Below are 21894 nucleotides of genomic sequence, written 5' to 3' on the forward strand. Positions count from 1 at the left end.
AACGTTGTTAACTATCAATTTAGCCTTTTGTTCTGAGTAAATTGCACCTATACCATTTTCAAAACCTTGACCAACCCCCATCCCCTGAAGATTTTTCTTCATGAAACTCCAAGAAATATTGTCAAAGGCTTTTTCCGCGTCAACAAATATCAAAACTGCTTTAGTATTAATGTTCACTTGCAACTTCTCTAAAATGTCAATTATATTTCTCGTGTTGTCAGACAAGTGTCTACCCGGGAGAAAGCCAGCTTGGTCTTTGTGTATCTCCTCAACTAGTACCTTTTTCAGTCTTTTGGCCAAAATATCTGCAAAAATTTTGTAATCCACGTTAAGTAGGGATATGGGGAGGTAGTTCTTAAGTTGTGTTTTTTTGGACTCATAAGTGTAATATAAGCTTCCTTCCACGACTCAGGCGCTTTTCCCCCCTCCAAAATTTCATTACAAACCTCCTTTAGTGGTTGAATTAACCAATCTTTCAAAGATCTATAGTATTTTGAGGTTAAACCGTCCGGCCCTAGAGATTTGCCCAGCTGCATATTTTGGATGGCACGTTCCACCTCCTGATCTGTTATTTTACAATTCAGCATTAATTTATTTTCTTGAGAGATTTTTTGTAATCCATTTGTTCTTAAAAATTGATCTATTTCGGTCTCTTTCTGTGGCCCTTGTGTATATAGTTGTTTGAAATATCTCTGGAAGCACTTTCTAATCTCCACTGGATTCTGTATATTCTTTCCTTCCACTTCCAAGTTTGTAATGGTATTAAGTTTTTGTCTTTTTTTCATCTGCCAAGCCAGCAGTTTCCCACATTTATTAGCCGATTCAAATGTCTTTTGTCTCATCTGCTTGATTTTCCATTCTATTTCCTGATTTATCATTTTCATGTATTGTACTTGATACAGCTTTATTTCTCTCAGAATCTCTTGCGACTTTGGTTTCACTCTTAATTTCTTCTCTCCTTCTTTTATTTTCTCCAAAATTTTATCTTTTTTCACATTTTGAGTTCTCTTCTTTATTGCGTTCTGTTGAATCAGAAACCCTCTCATAACCGCTTTGCTTGCGTCCCAGATTACTCTTTTTTCAACCGTAGTATTCAAATTTATCTCAAAATAGTCTCTCAAAGTTTTTTGGGCCTTCTTGGTAACTTCTGCATCTCTAAACAAGGTGTAATTCATCCTCCATCTAAAGGAACCAATTGGTGTTAATTTCATCTCCATTCTCACAGCATTATGGTCGGAGCAAGTTTTAGGGCAAATTTCCGCTTTTTGAATTTTAGGAGCCAGTCCTCTAGTTATCCAAATTCGGTCAATTCTTGTCCATGTCATTTTGGCTTCAGAGAAGAAAGTTCCCTCTCTACCCAAGGGGTTCTTAGTTCTCCAGATGTCAATTAAATCCATGTTGTCAGTCATGTCAAAAAAGGTTTTTGGTAGTCTGCCGTCTTTAGTAATTATCTGTCTTTGCGACTTGTCCATATTTGTAGACACCACTCTGTTCATATCTCCCATCATAATAATGTTATATTCCATGTAGTCCAACAATGTCTCATGCAACTTCTTAAAGAATTCAGATTTCCCCTCATTTGGTGCATAAACTCCTACTATCAAGAATTTCTCTCCTTGAATTTGTATTTCAATTGCCACAAATCTTCCTTGATCATCTTTAAAAATAAATTTCGGTGAAAGGCTCTCTTTTGCATAAATTACAACTCCTCTCTTTTTAACTTTATCTGACGAAATAAACTCTTGGCCCAATCTTTTATTAATCAGTACTTTCCTATGGAGCCTTATCACATGAGTTTCCTGTAGGCAAATCAAGACCAATTGTTCTTTTTTTCAATAAATGGAAAACCTTTCTCCTTTTCTCCGGGGAATTAAAGCCGTGAATATTCCAACTTAATAGCTGCAGAGACATGGTGTGATTATTTTGCTTCTCCTCCAACTGCTCCAAGTAGTTGTTCTTCTTCTGTCGGTGGTGGCTCTTTCGATTTATCCAATCCCAAAGGTAGTGGTACTAATTCTAGTAGTCCTGGTTTTAATGCTTTTGGCTCTTCTCCTTCTTCAGCTTCTTTTTGTAGATCTTCTTCGTGGTCTCTCAAGAATTTTTCTTTATCTTCCACTGATCTTATTTTGATTTTTTTTCCCTTTAAAAGTAAAAGAAAGGCCTTGGGGAAATTCCCACCTGTTCCAGTTTTCCAAAGTCCCCCATCAACAAAATAGGCAACAGTTTCAAGTCCAGAGAAGACCTTCAGAATAAAAGTATCTCACTTGCAGAGTTAGCTGTCAAAAAGTAACATTGTCTATAAACAGTGTGTCTCTTATTGATCCTGGCAGTCTGTTCCCAGGGATTAAGTGGTGGTCTTTACTCTCTTTACTTTCCTTTTTTTTGCAGGCAAAAAATACTTTCTCCTCTTCTCTTCCCTCCCCTCTCCTGCAATTCAGGGGGGGATTTTTTTTGTCTGATGTTAGGATTTAAGTCCTTTTAGACACAACTCTCCAAGTTTTAGCTTAAAGAGTCTTTGCTTTGATCTATATACAGAAAACAGAAGGCGGACTTCCTGTTTACGCCTTCCCGCTTCAGTGCCAAATTAATCCTTTTTTCTTATGTCCCCGATCTTAAACTTGACCTACTCACGGGTAGTTGATTGTCAGCCGAATTGTCACAGGAAAAAGGTCAGCGCTCTCCAGCAGCAGCTGTGCGGCTTCACTCCACGGAAAGAGCAGTTGGCTCTCAGCACCGCGCCAAACCCCTGTTACGCTCCGGAGCCCCTTGAGGGGTTCCCTCGCAAATTGGGGGGGTGCTGATGGTGCCCTCCAAGTCCCACGATCACAGGCTTCTCCCGCCTGTGAATTTCAAAGGGGTCCCCGCTTCGCTGTAGCGGCAAGACCCAATTTCCGCAGAGCTAGTCCCTCGAGGTTAGAGGGAATCCGCCATTGCCGATGGCGCCACCTCCGGAAGTCCTTAATTCATTTTATAATACATATAAAACAAAGAAAACAATTAGAACAACAGAAAAAAATTAAAAGATGGAAAACAAAACTATAAAACAGGCACATAGAACAAGAAGTTGCATAAGAGCTAAAGTAATAATGTCCAAGTAAAGAGGTTTATTTCCTATTTCTGATCTCCATGCAAGCAAACATATCAACAGCCACCAATCTTTGAACACCTATTCTATTTCCCTCAATGAAGAAAGTTTTTCATTTTTTTTAATCCCTGTTTAGCTGGAAGACATTTGTCAAACAGATTTCTCATCAGACTCATTTGACAGGTTTCATAAATAACAATTTTTCAAAAGCACAAATCGAACTTCTGAAATGGAACGTTTGTATGGGACAGAGAGCCTGGAAGGGAATATGTGCAGGGGAGAGTCCCATTATACACCTTCAATAATTTCAGAACAAATGCAAAAGCTGGAACAAAATTGGAATCACTTTGAAGCATTGCTCCTTGGGCCGCGTCACTTGCACAACCCACATTAGCCCCACAGCTGTAGCCCAGTTACCTGGCAGTAAGCCTCACTCAACACAGCAGGATTTACTGCTCGGTGAGTTATGCTGCCTATCTTTCATTTCCAAAGCCAATATAGTTTTTTCATAGTCTGTAAGTTTCCAAATCATTTTTGTGTACTGTGCATTTTTGGTAACAGTTGTCATTCCTTTGCTCATTCATATTTCTTTTCTGTGATCTAATTGAGAGATTCTGTGATCTCAATGAGGCCTCCCAAAGCCGTGGCGGTGGTGAGTCAGTCTGGGCCCGGCCCCCGGGCCAGATGGAATTAGCCTGAGGAGGGAGCGGCCTTCCCCAACTCACGGTGCAGCAACAGCAGCGGTGTCCCAGTGCCTCAATGAGGCCTCTTAAGCTGTGGCGGCCGCTCCCTGGGGAAGGCTAATTCCACCTGGCCCAGGGGGCGGGGCCCAGACTCAGATTCACCACCCCCACGGCTTTGGGAGGCCTCATGAGGCACTGGGACACTGCTGCTGCTGCTGCACTGTGAGTGTTGGGGAAGGCCGCTCCCTCCTGCAGGCCCACTCCACCAGGCCCAGGGGGCAGGGCCCACACTCACCTCCGCCACAGCTTTAAGGACACTGGTGCTGCTGCAGCAAAGGTTAAAAATGTTTTTTATATATTTTAAAGTGTTTTAAAGGGGTTTTTACTTTTTACTTTGTTGTACCACCATGAACAGTGGTTTTTATTTATGTATTTTTATTTTGTTCCATTTTATTTTGGTGGGGTTGGATATTAAGTGGGGTGGGGATTGGTTTTGTTTTGGTGTGATTGTTTTTGGTCTGTTTGTTTTTCTATTTTGTAAATGGAGGCTAGTATGAGGCTTGGGATTGCTACCGTGGAGGGGCGAGGGAGGTATGGCGGTGGGGGCAGATGTTATAGGCGAAGGGGATCGAGATACGGATATGCTCGTACCCCTTCCAATCTGCGCCCCATCCCGAGGGACAAGGGTAGGGTGAGCAAGGATTACTCACCTCCTTCACTGGTGTTGTGCAATGCCAGGTCTATAGGCAACAAAACCGCCACCCTGCGAGATTTCTTTACCTCGCAGGGGGTCGACCTGGCTTGTGTGACGGAGACCTGGGTGCGCGAAGGAGTAACTGTTACCTTACAAGAGATGGCGCCCCCGGGTTTCTCCGTCCTCCACCAGTCACGGACTGTGGGCCGGGGGGGAGGGGTGGCATTATTAATCTGGGAAGATTGTCCTTTCAGGGCTCTACCATCGCCATCGATCCCCGGCATTGAATGTGTTGGCCTAGTGTGGGGCTCCGAGGTGAGCTTGGCTATCTGGCTGGCCACCTAGCACACCAGCAGCCACCCTGTCAGGCCTATTGGAGGCGGTGGCCGGCTGGGCCTTGGAGTTCCCTAACCTATTGGTATTGGAGGACTTCAACATCCATGCTGATGCCACTCCCTCCTCACAGGCTCTGGACCTGGTGTCTTCCATGGCAACACTAGGGCTCTCCCAGTTTGTTTCGGGCCCCACACATCAAGCAGGCCACACGCTGGATTTGATCTTTGGCGTCGGTATAGATGTGATCATGTCTCCTTCGATGAAGGTGCCATGGTCTGATCACTACGCTCTGAAAGCCAGGATTGATTTTCCACCCCCACCCTGCTTAGGTGGCGAGCCAATTTGGGCTCGCCCGCAGAGGCTGATGGACCCTGATAGATTCCGTCAGGCCTTGCAGGACCTTGCTCCCCCTGGCGACTCATTGACTGAGCTTGTTGAGGGCTGGAATATCCAGCTCCTAGCAGCCATCGATGAGATCGCACCTAGGCGCCCTCTGCGACCCCGCAGAAACCGGGTTCCCTGGTTTACCGAGGAGCTTCGGAAAATGAAGCGGAACCTCAGACGGCTAGAGCGAGTATGGCGGGGTGCCCATGACGGAGCCTCAAGAACATCTTATAGGGTTTTTATGAAAACCTACGAGATGGCAGTGAAGGCCGCTAAGAAGTCCTACTTCTCGGCCTCCATTGCCTCCGCTAGCTCTCGCCCGGCGCAATTATTTAGTATAATTAGGTCTTCAATGTCCCTTGAAGGACAGCCAAATTTAAATAACAATTTGACACACAGCTGTGAGGCATTTGCGAGTTTTTTTGCGGAGAAGGTCCTGTTGCTCCGCCATGACCTCCCTGCCAATTTTGATACAATAAAGGAACTGGAGGCCCCTCGGCTGTCCTCGGGTCCAGTATTGGACCACTTTGACTGGATATCCCCAGCCGATGTGGACAGACTCCTCCGAGCTGGAAAGCCCACCACCTGTCCTCTCGACCCGTGCCCGTCTTGGCTGATTAGAGCGTGTCCAGACGAGGTGCGGGCCCCCCTGGGGGATATCATCAATTTGTCCCCTGGCACCGGTATATTCCCAGGGGAACTGAAAGAGGCAGTAGTGCGCCTGCTCTTAAAGAAAACATCATGAGATCCCTTAGATCTATCCAATTACCGCCCAGTTTCGAATCTTCCATTCCTGGGTAAGGTGATTGAGAGAGCGGTTGCTGAACAGCTTGGTAGGTTTCTGGATGAAACATCGGCTATGGATCCATTCCAGTCCGGCTTCTGCGCTGGTCATGGGACCAAGACGGCTCTGGTCGCCCTAACAGATGATCTCTGCAGGCAGCTGGATCGAGGCGGGTCGGGCTGCTGATTCTTCTAGTCCTGTCAGCAGCCTTCGACATGGTCGATCACAAACTCCTGGACCACCGCCTTGCCGACGTGGGGATCCAGGGCACAGTCCTTCAATGGCTGCGCTCGTTTCTCTCTGGTCGGGGACAGAGGGTGGCGCTTGGGGGGGAATTGTCATCGCGCCACTCCTTGGTGTGTGGAGTGCCTCAGGGTGCGATACTCTCCCCGATGCTTTTTAACATCTTTATGCGCCCCCTCGCCCAGCTTGTCCGGAGTTTTGTGCTGCGTTGCCATCAGTATGCCGATGACACCCAACTCTATCTGTTGATGGATGGCCATCCTGACTCGGCCCCAGACACACTGACCAGATGTCTGGAAGCTGTGGCTGGATGGTTACGTGGGAGCCAGTTGAAGTTAAATCCTTCGAAGACAGAGGTCCTCTGGCTGAGACGGGACGATATGGTATTGAGGGGGCAACTCCCATCTCTTGCGGGGGTGCAATTAGTGCCAGCATCGTCCGTTAAGAGTTTGGGTGTAATCTTTGATACCTCCCTCTCTATGGAGGCGCAGATTACAGCTATAACAAAGGCGGCATTTTTTCATCTCCGCCAAGCTAGGCAGTTGGCTCCTTATCTCTCTCGCCCCGACCTAGCCACTGTGATCCACGCGACGGTCACCTCCAGACTGGATTATTGTAACTCACTCTACATGGGGCTGCCCTTGAGACTGACCCAGAAACTCCAGCGGGTGCAGAATGCCGCGGCGAGACTCCTTATGGGGTCTTCGCTGCGAGATCACATTCATCCGGTACTATACCAGCTGCACTGGCTCCCGGTGGAGTACAGGATCAGGTTTAAGGTGCTGGTTTTAACCTTTAAAGCCCTATACGGCCTAGGACCCTCGTACCTACGGGACCTCCTCTCCTGGTATGTCCCACAGAGAAACTTACGGTCTGCAAATAAAAACATCCTGAAGGTCCCAGGTCACAGAGAGGCTAGGCTGGCCTCAACTAGAGCCAGGGCTTTTTTGGTCGTGGCTCCAATCTGGTGGAACGCTCTGTCACAAGAGACTAGGGCCCTGCGGGACTTGACATCTTTCCGCAGGGCCTGTAAGACAGAGCTGTTCCACCAGGCCTTTGGTCAGGGCGCAGTCTGACCCCCTCCTCTGGCAATCTGCACAGAATTTTGCTTAATGGTTGCCATCAATTTGATTTTAATTAATTTTTATAATGAAATGTTTTTAGAATGTTGGATTATTTTGATTGTTGTTAGCCGCCCTGAGCCCGGCTTTGGCTGGGGAGGGCGGGATATAAATAATTATTATTATTATTATTATTATTATTATTATTATTATTATTATTATTTACCTACTAGCTTAGCTTTGTGATTATATACTACATATAAATTACTTTTTTATTTTTTAAACTATCTGTGGAAAGTTGTGGAAATCCTAGGAATGCTGTGGCAGCGTGGCCTCCGTGGCTGGCTCCTTCTCCTGCTGCTGCTGCGGAGGGGACAGGGGGGGAAGCAGGCCCCGGAAGCAGGGGGGCAGGAGCCACCCACTGCCGTGTTCCTGACGTGACGTTGGCAATGTCAGCCCCAACCTCCCTCCCGTTGGCGCCTCTGCCTCCAATAATGTTTGTAGCTGTCCTACCACAGCCCTCTCCACCAGTTTCCCCCAAAGTGGGTATTTCTAGCTGCTCAATAGCTGCTTCGGTCCAAACGGTCCAGAGCCAGTTTCTTTAGGAGCTGCTGCATCACTGGCTCTTTCAACTCAGCAGGGACCACCTCTCAGGTATTCTGGGAAGGGTGGGTGTTGGATGGAGTTGTCAATTACTTTCCTTAATAACTGTATGAAATGACTAAGGCTCTGATTTTTGATTGTATGCGTTTATTGAAGGTTTCTTTTTTAAAAAAAAATCTCATGGTGCTTGGATCTCTGCAGCTTCTCAGCCCAGCAACCACTACCTAGAATGACCAGGATATCACATCACAAGTGGCTGAAATTCCTTGGCTGAAATTATCAGAAGAGAATGAGTTCCTTCCAACTCTAAAGTCTCTGTTCCATGTCCACTTTCCATACAAGAGTTGTATGCAAATCTGCTATGCAAACTGTTGGCATCTAAACTCCTGGCATCTAATTTAAAGTCTAGGTTCAGCCTTAGAACATATTAACTTTGACTAGATGAAAGTACCACTGAGCAAGTGTAAAATGTATTATTTTCATTTGTGAATGCAGACTAATAGTTTCATGAAAGTAACGTGATTTATACTAAAATGGCTAACGTCTAATTTCATTTTTAAAGAAACCTGTACCTGGACATAAGCACCTTCTACAAATAATGACAATTGTTCTAGGACAATAAATTGTTAGCAGGTATATTCCCAGGGACCTTATGACATGCAACCAGAAAAGTCGATCATTTCGTCAGTCCAGTTGTAAACAAAGACTGCAGCAGAGATGGAGCGGGCTTCCAAATGTCCAGGCGTTTCACTTCCATTTTTTCCCTTTCTAATTCTTGCTGCTTCTCCTTTATGTGGAAAGGAATGCTAGAGCGGGAGACCAAGATGGGGGAGATAAAAAACACACCAATTAATCGTAGAGTTTCACTGTCACAACAGAGTAAATTCAAAGCTGTGCACCCAAAGGTCATGCTCCTTGGCATGTAAATACACATGTAAAGGTAAAGGTAAAGGGACCCCTGACCATTAAGTACAGTCGTGACTGACTCTGGGGTTGCGGCGCTCATCTCACTTTACTGGCCAAGGGAGCCGGCGTACAGCTTCCAGGTCATGTGGTCAGCATGACTAAGCCGCTTCTGGCGAACCAGAGCAGCCACGGAAACACCGTTTACGTTCCCGCTGAAGCGCTGCCTATTTATCTACTTGCACTTTGATGTGCTTTCAAACTGCTAGGTTGGCAGGAGCAGGGACCAAGCAATGGGAGCTCACCCCGTCACGGGGAGTTGAACCGCCGACCTTCTGATCGGCAAGTCCTAGGCTCTGTGGTTTAACCCACAGCACCACCCACATCCCGAAATGCACATAAAACTCATAAAACTCACCTCAAAAAGCAGACAGGCATTACAAGCTCAGAAATTTGTGCTTTGTCTACTCGGGATAGCAGTATTAGAGAAATGTCATCTCTGGTTCTACTTTAGACATGTTTTTCACCTGGGACTGCTGCCTAAGCTCCTTGAGGCTGTTTGTCCCCTCCCTTCCCTCATGTCAAAGGCAGGGGCCTTTGGTGCAACCTGAAGGGCAAGAGCTACAGACCTGTTGCTTTTTGCATGTGGTTCGAAGCTTCAGATCTCTGCAAGGGGAGCAAGAGCCCAGGGTATTCCACCAAACAGGAAATACTTAATTTTTTTCCACCTGGAAAAATGATGTCAGATCATCTGGATCTTCGAAAGAAGCTGCTGCCCTGACTCTATGGAGATAGCCCAGAACTGACCAATTCTCCATAGGTGAAAAGCGAGGAGGACCAGTGGCGTAGCGTGGGTTGTCAGCACCCGGGGCAAGGCTAGTAATTTGCACCCCCTAACCCGTGGATTTGCGCCCCCTAACCCCCAGATGTTGTGCCCGGTGTGGCCGGGCCCCCCCCCTGCACCCCCCACGCTACGCCACTGAGGAGGACTAAAGAAAGAGAAGGTCAATGCCAAAGAGTGGCAAATGTTGTTTGAAAATAAGTTCTATCCATCATTAGATTTACCCACAGATTTGGATTATGTGGGAGCAGAAGCAGAATGACTGGAATATTTGCAGTCCTCCCACCCTGATAAAAAAGGCAATGTTGCCAGTACAACTGATCAACCTTCACTGCTTAATGTTTACGTCATCAGTTCCTCTCAGCTGGAAAGTCAGCAGTGCTCAATCCCGACAAAGCCTGATATTTGCAGATCCAATCCCTCGGCTGAGATGGTAACAGAATCACTAGGAGCTATTAAACTTGGTCAGATGCCCCAAAAGAAGTCTGCTCTAGGTCCTAGTGTTCCACCAGTTTTCTTGGAATCCAGTATGGCAATAGATCCATTAGCAGTCAGACTGCAGAAAGAGAAAACCTTGGCTCCTTCTGAGCTACAGCCATTCCCTAATGAGGCTGAGGAAGAACTGTTCAGTCGCTTCAAAATGACTTTGGCCACAATGCACGATGATATCATAAAGAGACTGAGCAAAGATACAAAGTAAAAGGTCAAAAGTCAAAAATACAACACAAAGCTAGTGAAACAGTAGAACAAAAGCTTATAGAAACAAGAATACAGGAATTCAGGAAAATGGAGGAAGGATGCCGTGTTGTGAGTCAGACAAGCCTGAAGCTGCTGCTTCACACATGGCAGAGGCAAGTGCAAAGTAATACAAACAGAATTTCTGCAGGTCATATAGTTGCTATGCACGAAACCTGGATGTTCACAGAAACTGTAGTTAATCTACAATTTACTGTTTACTATCATTACTATCATGTAATGATTTACTATCATTAGTATACCAAGTAACTCCCATAAAGAGTGGCAGACCAAGAAGCGGCAGACCCTTTGAGAGCCACAACATCCTAAGACACAGTAACTCCTCTAGAAGCTCTTGGCCATATTGGTCTCTCCTGGTGAAAATACAGCCCTTGCCACTTATTTAGCATCTATTCTACCTCAGAGTTCCACATTTACTAAATCTGCGAAATGAGTATCCAAGTCCACAGGTTGTATCAATGGTATATTTTAGTGTCTGAACTGATGACTTAACCAGACTCATCTTGAATTCAGCAGGATTTGCTTCTGAGCAAGTTAGGATTCTGCTTTTGGGTGCCTTAATTAGTATGGAGAAGGTCTTTTCGGAGGAAGAGCATAGGAAGAGGAGAAGGAAGAGGAGGGTGGTGGTCATCATCATCACTATTATTATTATTATTATTATTATTATTATTATTATTATTATTATCCATTTACATCCCACACTTCCTCCCAAAGCACCCCAGGCTGAGCAATCGGACCTCAAAGGACTGGGGAACTGTTGTTTTTGCTGCAAAAGACAACCAGGGCTACCTCTTTGCAAGGGAACACACAGGAAAACTGATTGATTTGCAAGTATCTCTTGATGACTGAGCAATATGCATGTATTGTAGTTTATGGTATACATTTTTTAAAAAACTCCATATATCAGACAAAAAAACAGAAGACAGACTTGTAAAAAATAAAACTGCAGCCGACTGGAAAATACCAGATGGAAGTGGGAATGAATTTTGGAACCACTTGAGGCACATCCATATAACCCTAAGTGAATGTAGAGAGGATTTCATGAGGCCTGTGCAAGAGGCATTTGTGCAGCACAGCAGAGTTAAAGGTTTCAAAAATGCAAATGACCTTACACTAACATTTTTGTGCTTATCTCCAACATGATTTGTCAATCAAAAGAGAAATCCATTGTATATTCAAGTCAATCAAAGGGAGTTTTAGGCAAAGAAGGATTATATATTTTTAAAGCCTCTTTATACAAGCCTGAATTCTTTGTGGGTGCTCTCCCTTTTATATTCTCGCTATAAGCTGCAAAGGGCTTTAGCCACCACAGGAGGGAGGTAAAGCTACAGTTTTCTAGCTTGCACAATGGAAACTAAAAGAATTGGAAACTAAAATGAAGGAAGTAGAACCTTGAAATATACCCTCATCTCTTTTACACTCTAAAATTTATAAAACCTCATAACTACAAGATTCTATTCTATTCTATTCCAGCTGTTTCAGGATTGGAGAAGTATTTCCTAGGGCCATTTCACATGAAACAAAATAGCCTAACAAAAAGTTAGTTTTGTTAGTTTGTCAGGTGTATGTGATTAACACAAGTATTTTACAACAATCCTGCAGAGTGCCTCTACCAAGTGTGGCTTCCTATTGTTGTTTTCTGTGGCAAAACAGACACATTAATTCATCATGCATCATTTCCTACAAGAAAGGCCTTCATCTTGCATGAAGAATCCTAGAGGGTCCTGGCATCCTGCCTGAGGCGCTGTGAAGCAAAGTGGTACTGAGCTCATTGCATGGCTGGTGTATCAGATGAGGGGCCACACGCCACCCAAAGTCACTCTGGGACACCCATCTCCAACTGCTGCCCCCCCCCCGTCTGCTGAAAGATAGCCCATGCCTGAGCCAAAGTTCCACCAACACATGTACTGTAATCAATGAAGTTGTGGCCATTTGAATTCCAGATCGTTGTCTGCCTGAGTCTGTACTCTCAGACTTTGCCTTGGAATGAGAGCAGGGATGCACTGCGACTGGGACTGCAATTGCTGGTCCTTCTATCTGGCTGTTGAATACTAGGTTTTAATACACTAGTTTTTAGTTTTAGGATACTGAATACTTGCTTTTAATACTTTTGCTAATTTCCTTTGTTAGTTGGACTTCAAGATATAAATAAATCACCAACTGAATCACATACAGTACACAAAAAGTAAATAGTTACTTTCTTAGTTTTTCATTGCAAGATTAACAGCTGGCTTGACCTCTTCATGTCATGCTTAAAATAAGCTCTTAAAAAGTCTATTTACTAGAGTTGCAAGTGACTCTTAAGAGCTTCACCAAAAGCCCCTGAATGCATAACCTGGATGCTCTGTGACTTAGTTCTACATATAAACGTCTGAACCAGGACAGTTGCATATCAATTTCCCTTGCTGCTCTCTAGCTAGGGGCGGAGGCTAAAGTTTGCATTTAAAGGTGAATCTACTGAATTCACACTTTCCAATGATAACCAAAACTCAGTCATTATGCAAATTTTGTACTTACCCAAATTTTGCAATTCTCCAACCAACCCATGCATTATATTAGGAGAAAAGACTTGCAAAAATGTGTATATTAGTTGAAACTGCATATGAAACTGTGTTTATTAGGATAAATTAACATAAAGCGCTGAATGAAAAATGAGAAGCAGAGAGAACTGAAATTGGCATATCCTTCCCTATTCTCCAAGGGTAGGATTACTTTGTTTGTCTTAAAGCATAAAACAATAAAAGCATACAATGGCAGAGTATTAAATGAAATACTAGATACATACCAAGGAACTCCTGGCAAGTGCTGGAGAGGAATAAACGTATCTGACTGCTTTATATACTTGGAACTATCAAAAAGAAAACAAAAGCCATTTGGACTTAGGGAACAGACACATCATTGATTTTGATTTGATTTGGTTTGGCATTACATGTGCAAAATCTTAATGCAGTTGCTATGAGGTGCAAGTTCTTTCAATAATAGAACCCACATTTCTTGTTCAAGACTATAGAAGATATATGGATTTGTTTTTTCTTGACAATAAAATGAGTTCACTTGTAAAAATTGCCTCTGAGCTTCTACAAGTTTGGAAATTTCTCTATATAAATCTATGGCTTTTTGCTTTGGTTCCAGAAAGTCACATACAGGTCACCATAGACATCAAATATTTCTCACAATATATGTACTTCGAAAGACTGCAGCTTGTTTTTTTAGAAATCTCTCTTGAAAATAGCAAAACAATAGCATAAATCCTAGCAGCCACATCAAACGTCATTATTGCAAAATCTCTAGCTTCTTAAAGGGTTTTGATGGCCAACAGTGGCACAAAAGGCACAAGTTAATGTCCTGCTGATGGCAGAAAATCTGTGTTAAACAATGTAAAGACAGATCTGTGTGTCTCCTTTGGGAAGACAAAGATTTACAGGACCAGTCTGGCAATATTTTATTCCATTATCAAGCTGTAATTTCCTCTCCAAGATCCTCTTCCCACTGTAACCTTAAGTTTATGAAAGACTTGTGTATTAGCATCTAACATTAAGCTATGCATTTTTTAAATGAAACCTTTGCTATGCTGAACAGGGTCTAAAATAAAGGATTCAAAACAACAGCTTGGGCCTAATAGGGATGTAGGTCATAAAGTATGAAATGTGGTGGGGTTGCACTCCAGTGACCGCTTGCCTGCTCTGTAGTTGAGGCCCACTTAGAGGCATAGGCCGAGTATAAAAGGTTGGCATGAAAAACAAGCACTGTGTTTTCCACGGTGGAAGATACAGATATTTGTCTAAAGAAAAAGGATGGTGAAGCAGTAGTAACAAAGGGGAGAGACTTGAAGAAAGTCTAGATCAAGGTGGGGAACCTCCATCCTGCAGCCATAGTTACAGCTGGCATGGGTCCCAATTTGGGTTGCAAATGCACACCTGACACTGTGCGTCACCATGTGCTGGACAGGAAGGGATTCAGCAGCCAAGGAACAATTAGGAGTCTTAGAATTATGTTATTTTATTGAGATCAATATTTTAGTCATGTTGGACTCAGGTGCTGTATCTTATTGCATTTGTAGTTTTGTATGTGATTCACTTTTTATTAATGTGTGTACGGTCATACCTTGGTTGTCGAATGGAATCCGTTCCGGAAGTCCGTTTGACTTCTAAAAACGTTCAAAAACCAAAGCTCAGCTGCTGATTGGCTGCAGGAGCTTCCTGCACTCAGTCGGAAGCTGCGTTGAATGTTCGGCTTCCAAAGAACGTTAGCAAACTGGAACACTCACTTCTGGAGCCGAAATGTTTGAGTCACAAGGCGTTTGAGAACCAAGGTACGACTGTATATTGTTTAGAGAGATTTATTGCTTAATTGTGTCACTTTAAATGTGGAATGTGATGATCACTGTTATCATCAGCCATCACAGGGCTGAGTGTGGAACTTGCCTCCCAAAGTTCACTGGAGGCAGGGTTGGTCCCAGTTTGTGGAAGTCTTTGCTTTGTTCTGGATAGGCATAAGGGTGGTCTCCCAGTGTCACCAACGGAATACCATTTCTGGAGGCATCTTCAGTCACTGTGATGACAAACAAAAACACACCTAGATAGGACACTGGGGACAAAAGTTTAGTTTCTACCATTTGAACCGTAGAAAAAGATCTATTTGAGTCATGCACATAGATAACATTAATTTTAAGCTATGTATGCCACTATAACCCCTTCATGGATCCCTGCCATGTTGTGGCAAAGGGGCTTGAATAACCCCAAGAAGCTCTGAGCCATGCCGTGCAGGACCACCCAAGACGGACAGGTCATAGCCGAGAGTTTAGACTAAATGTGATCCACCTGGAGAAGGAACTGGCAAAGCACTCCAGTATTTTGCCAAGAAAACTCCATGGACATAAAAAGGAGACGCTTTGAGAAGAAAGTGAGTTTCCAAGGCATGCTCTGGTTCATGGGTCACGTAGCGTCAAGCATGACTAAGACGACTAAACAACAAATGCCACTATAAACCTAAAACCACTTTCTTAAATTTTAAATAGAAGCATCTGCAGTACCGGATTATGGTGAAATCTACACACATATAAAAATGCTGTGAAAATGTTTTTTTAAAAAAAAGTTTTGAAAAATACATTGAATTTGGCATAGGTCACTGTCGCTATCTAGTGTCACATTTGTATATTGCACTTTACAACACATTTAAAATGTTTTATTTGCAGCTGTGTAGATGAGTCCACAGTCACACTCTTGAAATGCTACAATTCTGACCCATGATGCATGATGTCCTTCTTTAGGAGAGGGTCGGGGGAGGGGCAAGGCAGATGCTCTTGTGTGATCTCTTAGTGGCCTTTGATACCTTGGTGGCATTGGATCTGCAACCAATCAGGGCAAGGAATAACACGGAACTAGACAAAAAGTGGCAGGTTTTCGGAAACCTTTCAGTAAACATTTCAGGCCCACCTTCTTGATCACAAAAATATTCAAGCCAAAGCATTTGCTGTATTTCATTAACATATCTCTACCCCCATTTTCACGGAGTATAAAGCACCTCACACAACTGAAATTTAAAATAACATGAATAAACCAAAAGCAATGTTAAAAGAGCAACAGATATTCAGAGCCTTGGAGGCAGGGGGCAAGGCTATAGATATGGGAAAAAAATGATAATCATCTATACCAGGGGTGGCTAACCAAGGACTTGAAGGTGGCACCCAGGCCCCTAAGAGATGTTGTGGCCCTTGAACCCTCAACATTTCTCATTTATAGATGGCTTTATTCTAACAAGTGTTGAGTGCTCCGGTGGATCCACAGCGGTGACAATATGCTGTCAAATGGATGTGGGTGGGTGTTCACTTCCAACCCCGTTTAAAAAGCACTAAAAGTTTTAAACTATTTTTTTAAAAAATGCTTAAAAAAAGCTCATTGTTCCCACATCTCCCATTGCGATGCTGTGATTCCAGAGGTTATATACATATGTGTGTGTGTGTGTGTGTGTGTGTGTGTATCATGGCACCCACCACACGCACACTGTAATGCCAGTCAGCTTTGTGGCTTCCCAAGGAGCCCCAAAGTGGTACCGTTTGAAATGTTTTAAATTATCTATCTATATTTACAGACCACTCTTGTGGGCCCTGATGCAATTTGGTGATGCCAAAATGTTTTGTGACACCCCTCCCCTCATTCCTCCTTTTTAAAAATGGCAAATTTAGGGTACACACACTTTGACATCCCCACTTTCAGCTGTAGCTCACAGAGATTTGACCTCAGTGCAGTTTTTGGCCTGAAAAAAGTTGAGTGACCTATACATTGAAAAAATGAAAAGGAGACAAAACTCACATGTGGCTGATTCCATCTTGAAAAATGTGTATGAAAACATGAGAACTGAACCTCATAGTTTTGGTAGCCCAAAACTTTAAGATATTAAGATAAAGAATTAAAAGAGGTTTCTGTGGTGTTACCATATTTCTTTTTTCCAAAGCACATTTCCACTGTCCTTTCAGATGTTGTGGTTTTGTTTCTGAGGTGTACACCCTCAAAGAAACACTTTTTCCCCGTGTGATAAGTGTGACCAAAGGAACTTGGATAAAATGTCCATTCTGTGTCTGAATTCTCATTATCTCCTAAAGAAGAGAGAGAAATTGTAAGAATGGCTGAGCTTTCTTTTCTTTTTATCTATTTATAGTAATTTGAAAAATAAAGAATATTTCAACAACATTTCAAATTCAACATTTAGTCATTCAACCTAGGACTTCCCCTCCATCCCTCCATGGTTCCCCCAAAATTCCAACTCCTGTTGCGTATTATAATTATTCTAAGTCTTCACTTCTTCCTAAAAAATCCCTCCACCATACCTTGGATCTCAAACGCCTTGGCTCCCGAACAAATCGGCTCCCAAACAGTCAAAACCCGGAAGTGAGTGTTTGTGGTTTTTCGAACGATTTTTGGAAGCCGAATATCCAGCGTGGCTTCTGTGGCTTCCGATTGGCTGCAAGATGCTGCTGCAGCCAATCAGAAGCTGCGCCTTGATTTTTGAACGGTTCCAGGAGTCGAACGGACTCCCAGAACGCATTCTGTTCGAGAACCAAGGTATGGCTGTACTTTGCACTGCTGTCTTTTCTCAAATCCTACTTGCGTTTTATCAGGTTTCCATGGAGTTTTTCAGTAATCTATTGCAAATGTATACATGGTTGCCATGAGGTAGATGACATCACATACTCTTCTGCTGATTTGCCCCCTGTACACAACGCCTAGAGGGAAATTTATATTTCTGATTCTTAATTGGCTTCCAGGTTGATCCACACAGGAAGTGCCCGTTGAACTCCTAGCAGATAAACATTAATAATAATAATAATAATAATAATAATTTATTTATACCCCACCCATCTGGCACTATTTCTTCAGCGTTACTCACGAGAGGACTTCTTCTGCAGTTGGACCTCCGCAAATTGGTCGCTTTCTTTTACCAGATTTGCTTTAGGTGGAGGTTCACTGGAAAGCTTAGGAGAGCCAGAAGAGGAATTTTGAGAAGGATCATGCCTGACAAAAACAAAATGGAAGGAAGGATCACTTACTTATTAGTTGTCAGAATAAACCAATACTGGCTGGATATTGATGCATCTGGAACCTACCCAGAGGGATCGGCTTCTTGGGAGGGCTCACAGGATGCCTCTGGATTTTCTTGCCTGCCCTCGGGCTGGAGGGATGTTAATATTGTGTCTTGTTTCTGGGGCTCAGTCGATTTTCTTGTTGTGTTGCTTAGTCCTGGAAGGCAAGCAGCAATAAATAAACTTCCTCTGAAGTCAGCAGAAGATGCCTAGACACATGGCAAATAAACAAAAAAACACTTCTGACTCTGCAGAATCCTGGTGTTATACTTGCAGGAAGAAAACACCCTTTTGTGGAAACATACAAGACTACAACTCTTTAGCCCTGCCTTGACCAACTGCAGAACCAGAGTTGTACTTCACGTTAAAAGGCTACATGTTTCCCTTTACATGGAGGCAGCTACTAATGGCTAATTATTTACACCTGTTTACACATATCCAGATGGACATGCCTTTGTGGGCTAACATCATAAAATCAGCCTCAAGGAATCTAGATGGGATTTACTTACTTACTTAAGGTAAAGGTAAAGGGACCCCTGACCATTAGGTCCAGGGGTTGCGGCGCTCATCTCACTTTATTGGCCAAGGGAGCCGGTGTACAGCTTCCGGGTCATGTGGACAGCATGACTAAGCCGCTTCTGGCAAACCAGAGCAGCACACGGAAACGCCATTTACCTTCCCGCCAGAGCAGTACCTATTTATCTACTTGCACTTTGACATGCTTTCAAACTGCTAGGTTGGCAGGAGCTGGGACCGAGCAACGGGAGCTCACCCCCCGTCACGGGGATTTGAACCGCCGACCTTCTGATCAGCAAGTCCTAGGCTCTGTGATTTAACCCACAGTGCCACCCGCGTCCAACTTACATACTTACTGGCAGCTAAAAACAGATACAATATATTAGTTTAAAAGTAATTAAACTATAATAAAATTAAAATGATATCAAAACAAACAATAAAATACAGAGAGTAACAACTGCACAGCACAATTCAAAGCCCTATCCTTCAAATCAGTTGGTTCCCCAAAGCCTGCCAGAATGATACTGTCTTCCCCTGCAGGTGGAAGGACCGTGAGGAAGGAGCTGGCCTGGCCTCCAAAGTCTGGGAACTGCTACCAAAAAGGCCCTCAGGTGAAGCCCTCCCACTGTGTGCCTCTGCATGAGGTACCTCTGGAATTTGTTTTGATTGGTTTCTTTTAATTGCACAAGAGACTTGTGTCCCTTAAAGGTAAAGGTAAAGGTACCCCTGCCCGTACGGGCCAGTCTTGCCAGACTCTGGGGTTGTGCGCCCATCTCACTCAAGAGGCCAGGGGCCAGCGCTGTCCGGAGACACTTCCGGGTCACGTGGCCAGCGTGACATCGCTGCTCTGGCGAGCCAGAGCCGCACACGGAAACGCCGTTTACCTTCCCGCTGGTAAGCGGTCCCTATTTATCTACTTGCACCCGGAGGTGCTTTCGAACTGCTAGGTTGGCAGGCGCTGGGACCGAGCAGCGGGAGCGCACCCCGCCGCAGGGATTCGAACCGCCGACCTTTCGATCGGCAAGTCCTAGGCGCTGAGGCTTTAACCCATAGTGCCACCCGCGTCCCATTGTGTCCCTTAGCATCCAGCAAATTTTCTTTGCCCTGTGTGACATACCCTCCAACATTTCTGCGATGAAAATGGGGATGTCTCTTTCCATAATCATAATTTTACTAATTATACCCCACACATCTTACTGGGTTGCTCCAGCGACTCTGGGCAGCTTCCAACATATATAAAAACATAATACAACATTTTAAAAAAAACCTTCCCTAAACTGGATTGCCTTCAGACAGCTTGGGGTTTGGATAACTCCAGATTCTGCCCAAATACCTGTTTTCCAGCTTTAGCTAGCCTCTTTTCCTTGCTATTTATTTATTTATTAAATTTGTATACGGCCCTTCATTCATAGATCTCGGGACAGTTAACAACATAAAAACACAAAATACATAATAAAAAGCACAAGCACACATACACACAAAAGCCAACACCCCCCTCCCATAAACACATTTTAAAAGGGCATTGGACAACTTTCCGGGTCTTGTGGCCAGCATGACTAAACCGCTTCTGGTACAACAGGACACCAAGACAGAAACACCATTGATCTTCCCACTGCAGTGATACCTTTTTATCTACTTGCACTGGCGCACTTTCAAACTGCTAGGCTGGCAGGAGCTGGGACAGAACAACAGGAGCCGACCCCGTCGCAGGGATTCAAATTGCTGACCACCTGATCAGCAAGCCCAAGGGGCTCAGCGATTTAAACCACAGCACCACTTGCATCCCTAACTTATTAGGCAGGTTGTAATGAAATGCGAATCACAGCCGACAGAGTTTGAGTTTTTGATAACATGATCACAAAATAAGCAGCTACAAGGCAGTGAATCCCTTCCCTGCAGATGGCACACGCACCTAGGAATAGATCTCGTACCAGGTCAGAGCATTTCTCACTTTAATTCACTTGTTAAATGCAGCAGAGCAGCAATTAATCATTAAGCCACAGGAAGGCACAGGAGCACAGGAGAAGCTGCCTTAGGCTGCACTGGCTGCCATGGCTCTCCAGGGTCTCCAGGCAGGAGGAATTCCCAGCCTTTCCTGGCAATGCTGGGTTGAAACCTGGGACTTTCCATACAAAGCATGAGCTCTGCTGCTGCGTTATGGCTCCTCCCAAGTCCTAATGGCAGGCAACAAAATCATTCTGATTCAAAATTTAGCTTTAGACTGAGAAAGAATGCATTACCAGCAGCCCTCCCCATGCTTGCTATGCTCTGCACTCATTTGACTCTAAGCTGCAAGGGCCCAGGGGTCTTTGCACCAGGGAGTTTCAGTACAAACCCCCATCTGCGCCCGCCATCCTGCTGTCGCCTGGGTGCCAAGGAAACAGAAGCAAACAAAAGAAGGGAATTCCAGTGAGATTGTCTGCTCCCTACTTAGATTTCTCAGGGACTGTTGTCATTCAACAAGGTCAGGTGCATGACCTTGTTCCTTCAAACACCCTGAAAAATAGACATCCTGTAACTAGATGCAAAATTTACAAAAAAACATTCATCAAAATATATAAACAAATCCAAACTTAGGATTTTAGCGTAAGGTAAATCCATACACAAACCTTTGGCCACCACAGTCCTGAGGAGTCACTGCTACTAGGCGTTGACTGCTCTGACCTGCTTTTGTGCAGCGAACAAATCCGTGGCCCTCCCGGTGCCCCCAAGCCCAGAAGCTGAAATGGGGCAACGTGTCTAAGGGCAGAGAGGTTATGGCAGCCTTTGACCCAGCAGATCATGGCATCTGTGCAACGTAGCCTGGGCTGAGCTGGGACCTCGCAAAGGACCTGTCCAGGAGAAGCCCTTCAGCCAGCGAGGTGTCCTGTCCACGGTCGGCGGCTCGTTCGGCCCCTCGGGGTCTTCAGAGGAGGCACCTCTCGAGAAGGCTTTCCTTGGGAACTAGGGATGAGCCTCTTCCTCCTGACCAGAGGCAGGAATGGGAGCGAAGCGCCCTTGAGAGCCTGCCGACGGTGCACATTCCCCGTTCCGATGGGCGCACGTCTCCTGCCGCCGCTTCCCGCAAAGAACTACACGTGTTTTCAGTTGCATCGACTAAAGCAATAGCAGCCGTGGCGTTTCTAAGGACAAGGGCACACGGGGTTCGTCCTGGGGAAAGTCAAGCCGGCCTCAAGGACATCCGGGCACCGGGATGGCAGCAGAACTGGCAGAGTTGGTCTGCGCAGACAGCGCCATCACAAAGGAAGGTTCTGCACATCTGGGAGCAAGAGGGTGCAGTGCCTCAGCAGGCCAGCGCGGCCGGAACAGGGGCCAGAGGTTCCACTTACCAGCATCCAACAGACCAAGCACCGCGGCCCATGCCAGCATCTCCGCTTGCCGGGTCAACTTGGCTAGAGGCCCCTCCCCATCTTTCCCCTTTTCTTC

At 44.7% G+C, this 21894-nt stretch overlaps 1 protein-coding gene across 3 annotated transcripts; it reads right to left on the reverse strand.

Annotated features, from left to right (window-relative positions):
* Positions 1-8000: 8000 nt before the first annotated feature.
* On the reverse strand, positions 8001-20862 carry SPATS1 (spermatogenesis associated serine rich 1). 3 transcript variants are annotated; one of them, XM_081906574.1, is made up of 7 exons: positions 20709-20862; positions 17977-18109; positions 17760-17884; positions 16807-16968; positions 14798-14924; positions 13159-13221; positions 8001-8679 (listed from the first exon to the last, which is right to left on the reverse strand). In XM_081906574.1, exons 1-7 carry the CDS (start codon positions 20722-20724, stop codon positions 8550-8552), a joined length of 756 nt encoding a protein of 251 aa, XP_081762700.1. In that variant the 5' UTR covers positions 20725-20862; the 3' UTR covers positions 8001-8549. The 3 variants fall into 3 exon arrangements, with proteins under 3 accessions (XP_081762700.1, XP_081762699.1, XP_081762698.1); XM_081906573.1 differs by having other exon boundaries at positions 20804-20838; XM_081906572.1 differs by having other exon boundaries at positions 17977-18161; positions 20804-20827.
* Between the last annotated feature and the right edge of the window lie 1032 nt (positions 20863-21894).

This window comes from Podarcis melisellensis (assembly GCF_964234715.1).
Source record: "Podarcis melisellensis genome assembly, chromosome: 3".
Taxonomy (NCBI): domain Eukaryota; kingdom Metazoa; phylum Chordata; class Lepidosauria; order Squamata; family Lacertidae; genus Podarcis; species Podarcis melisellensis.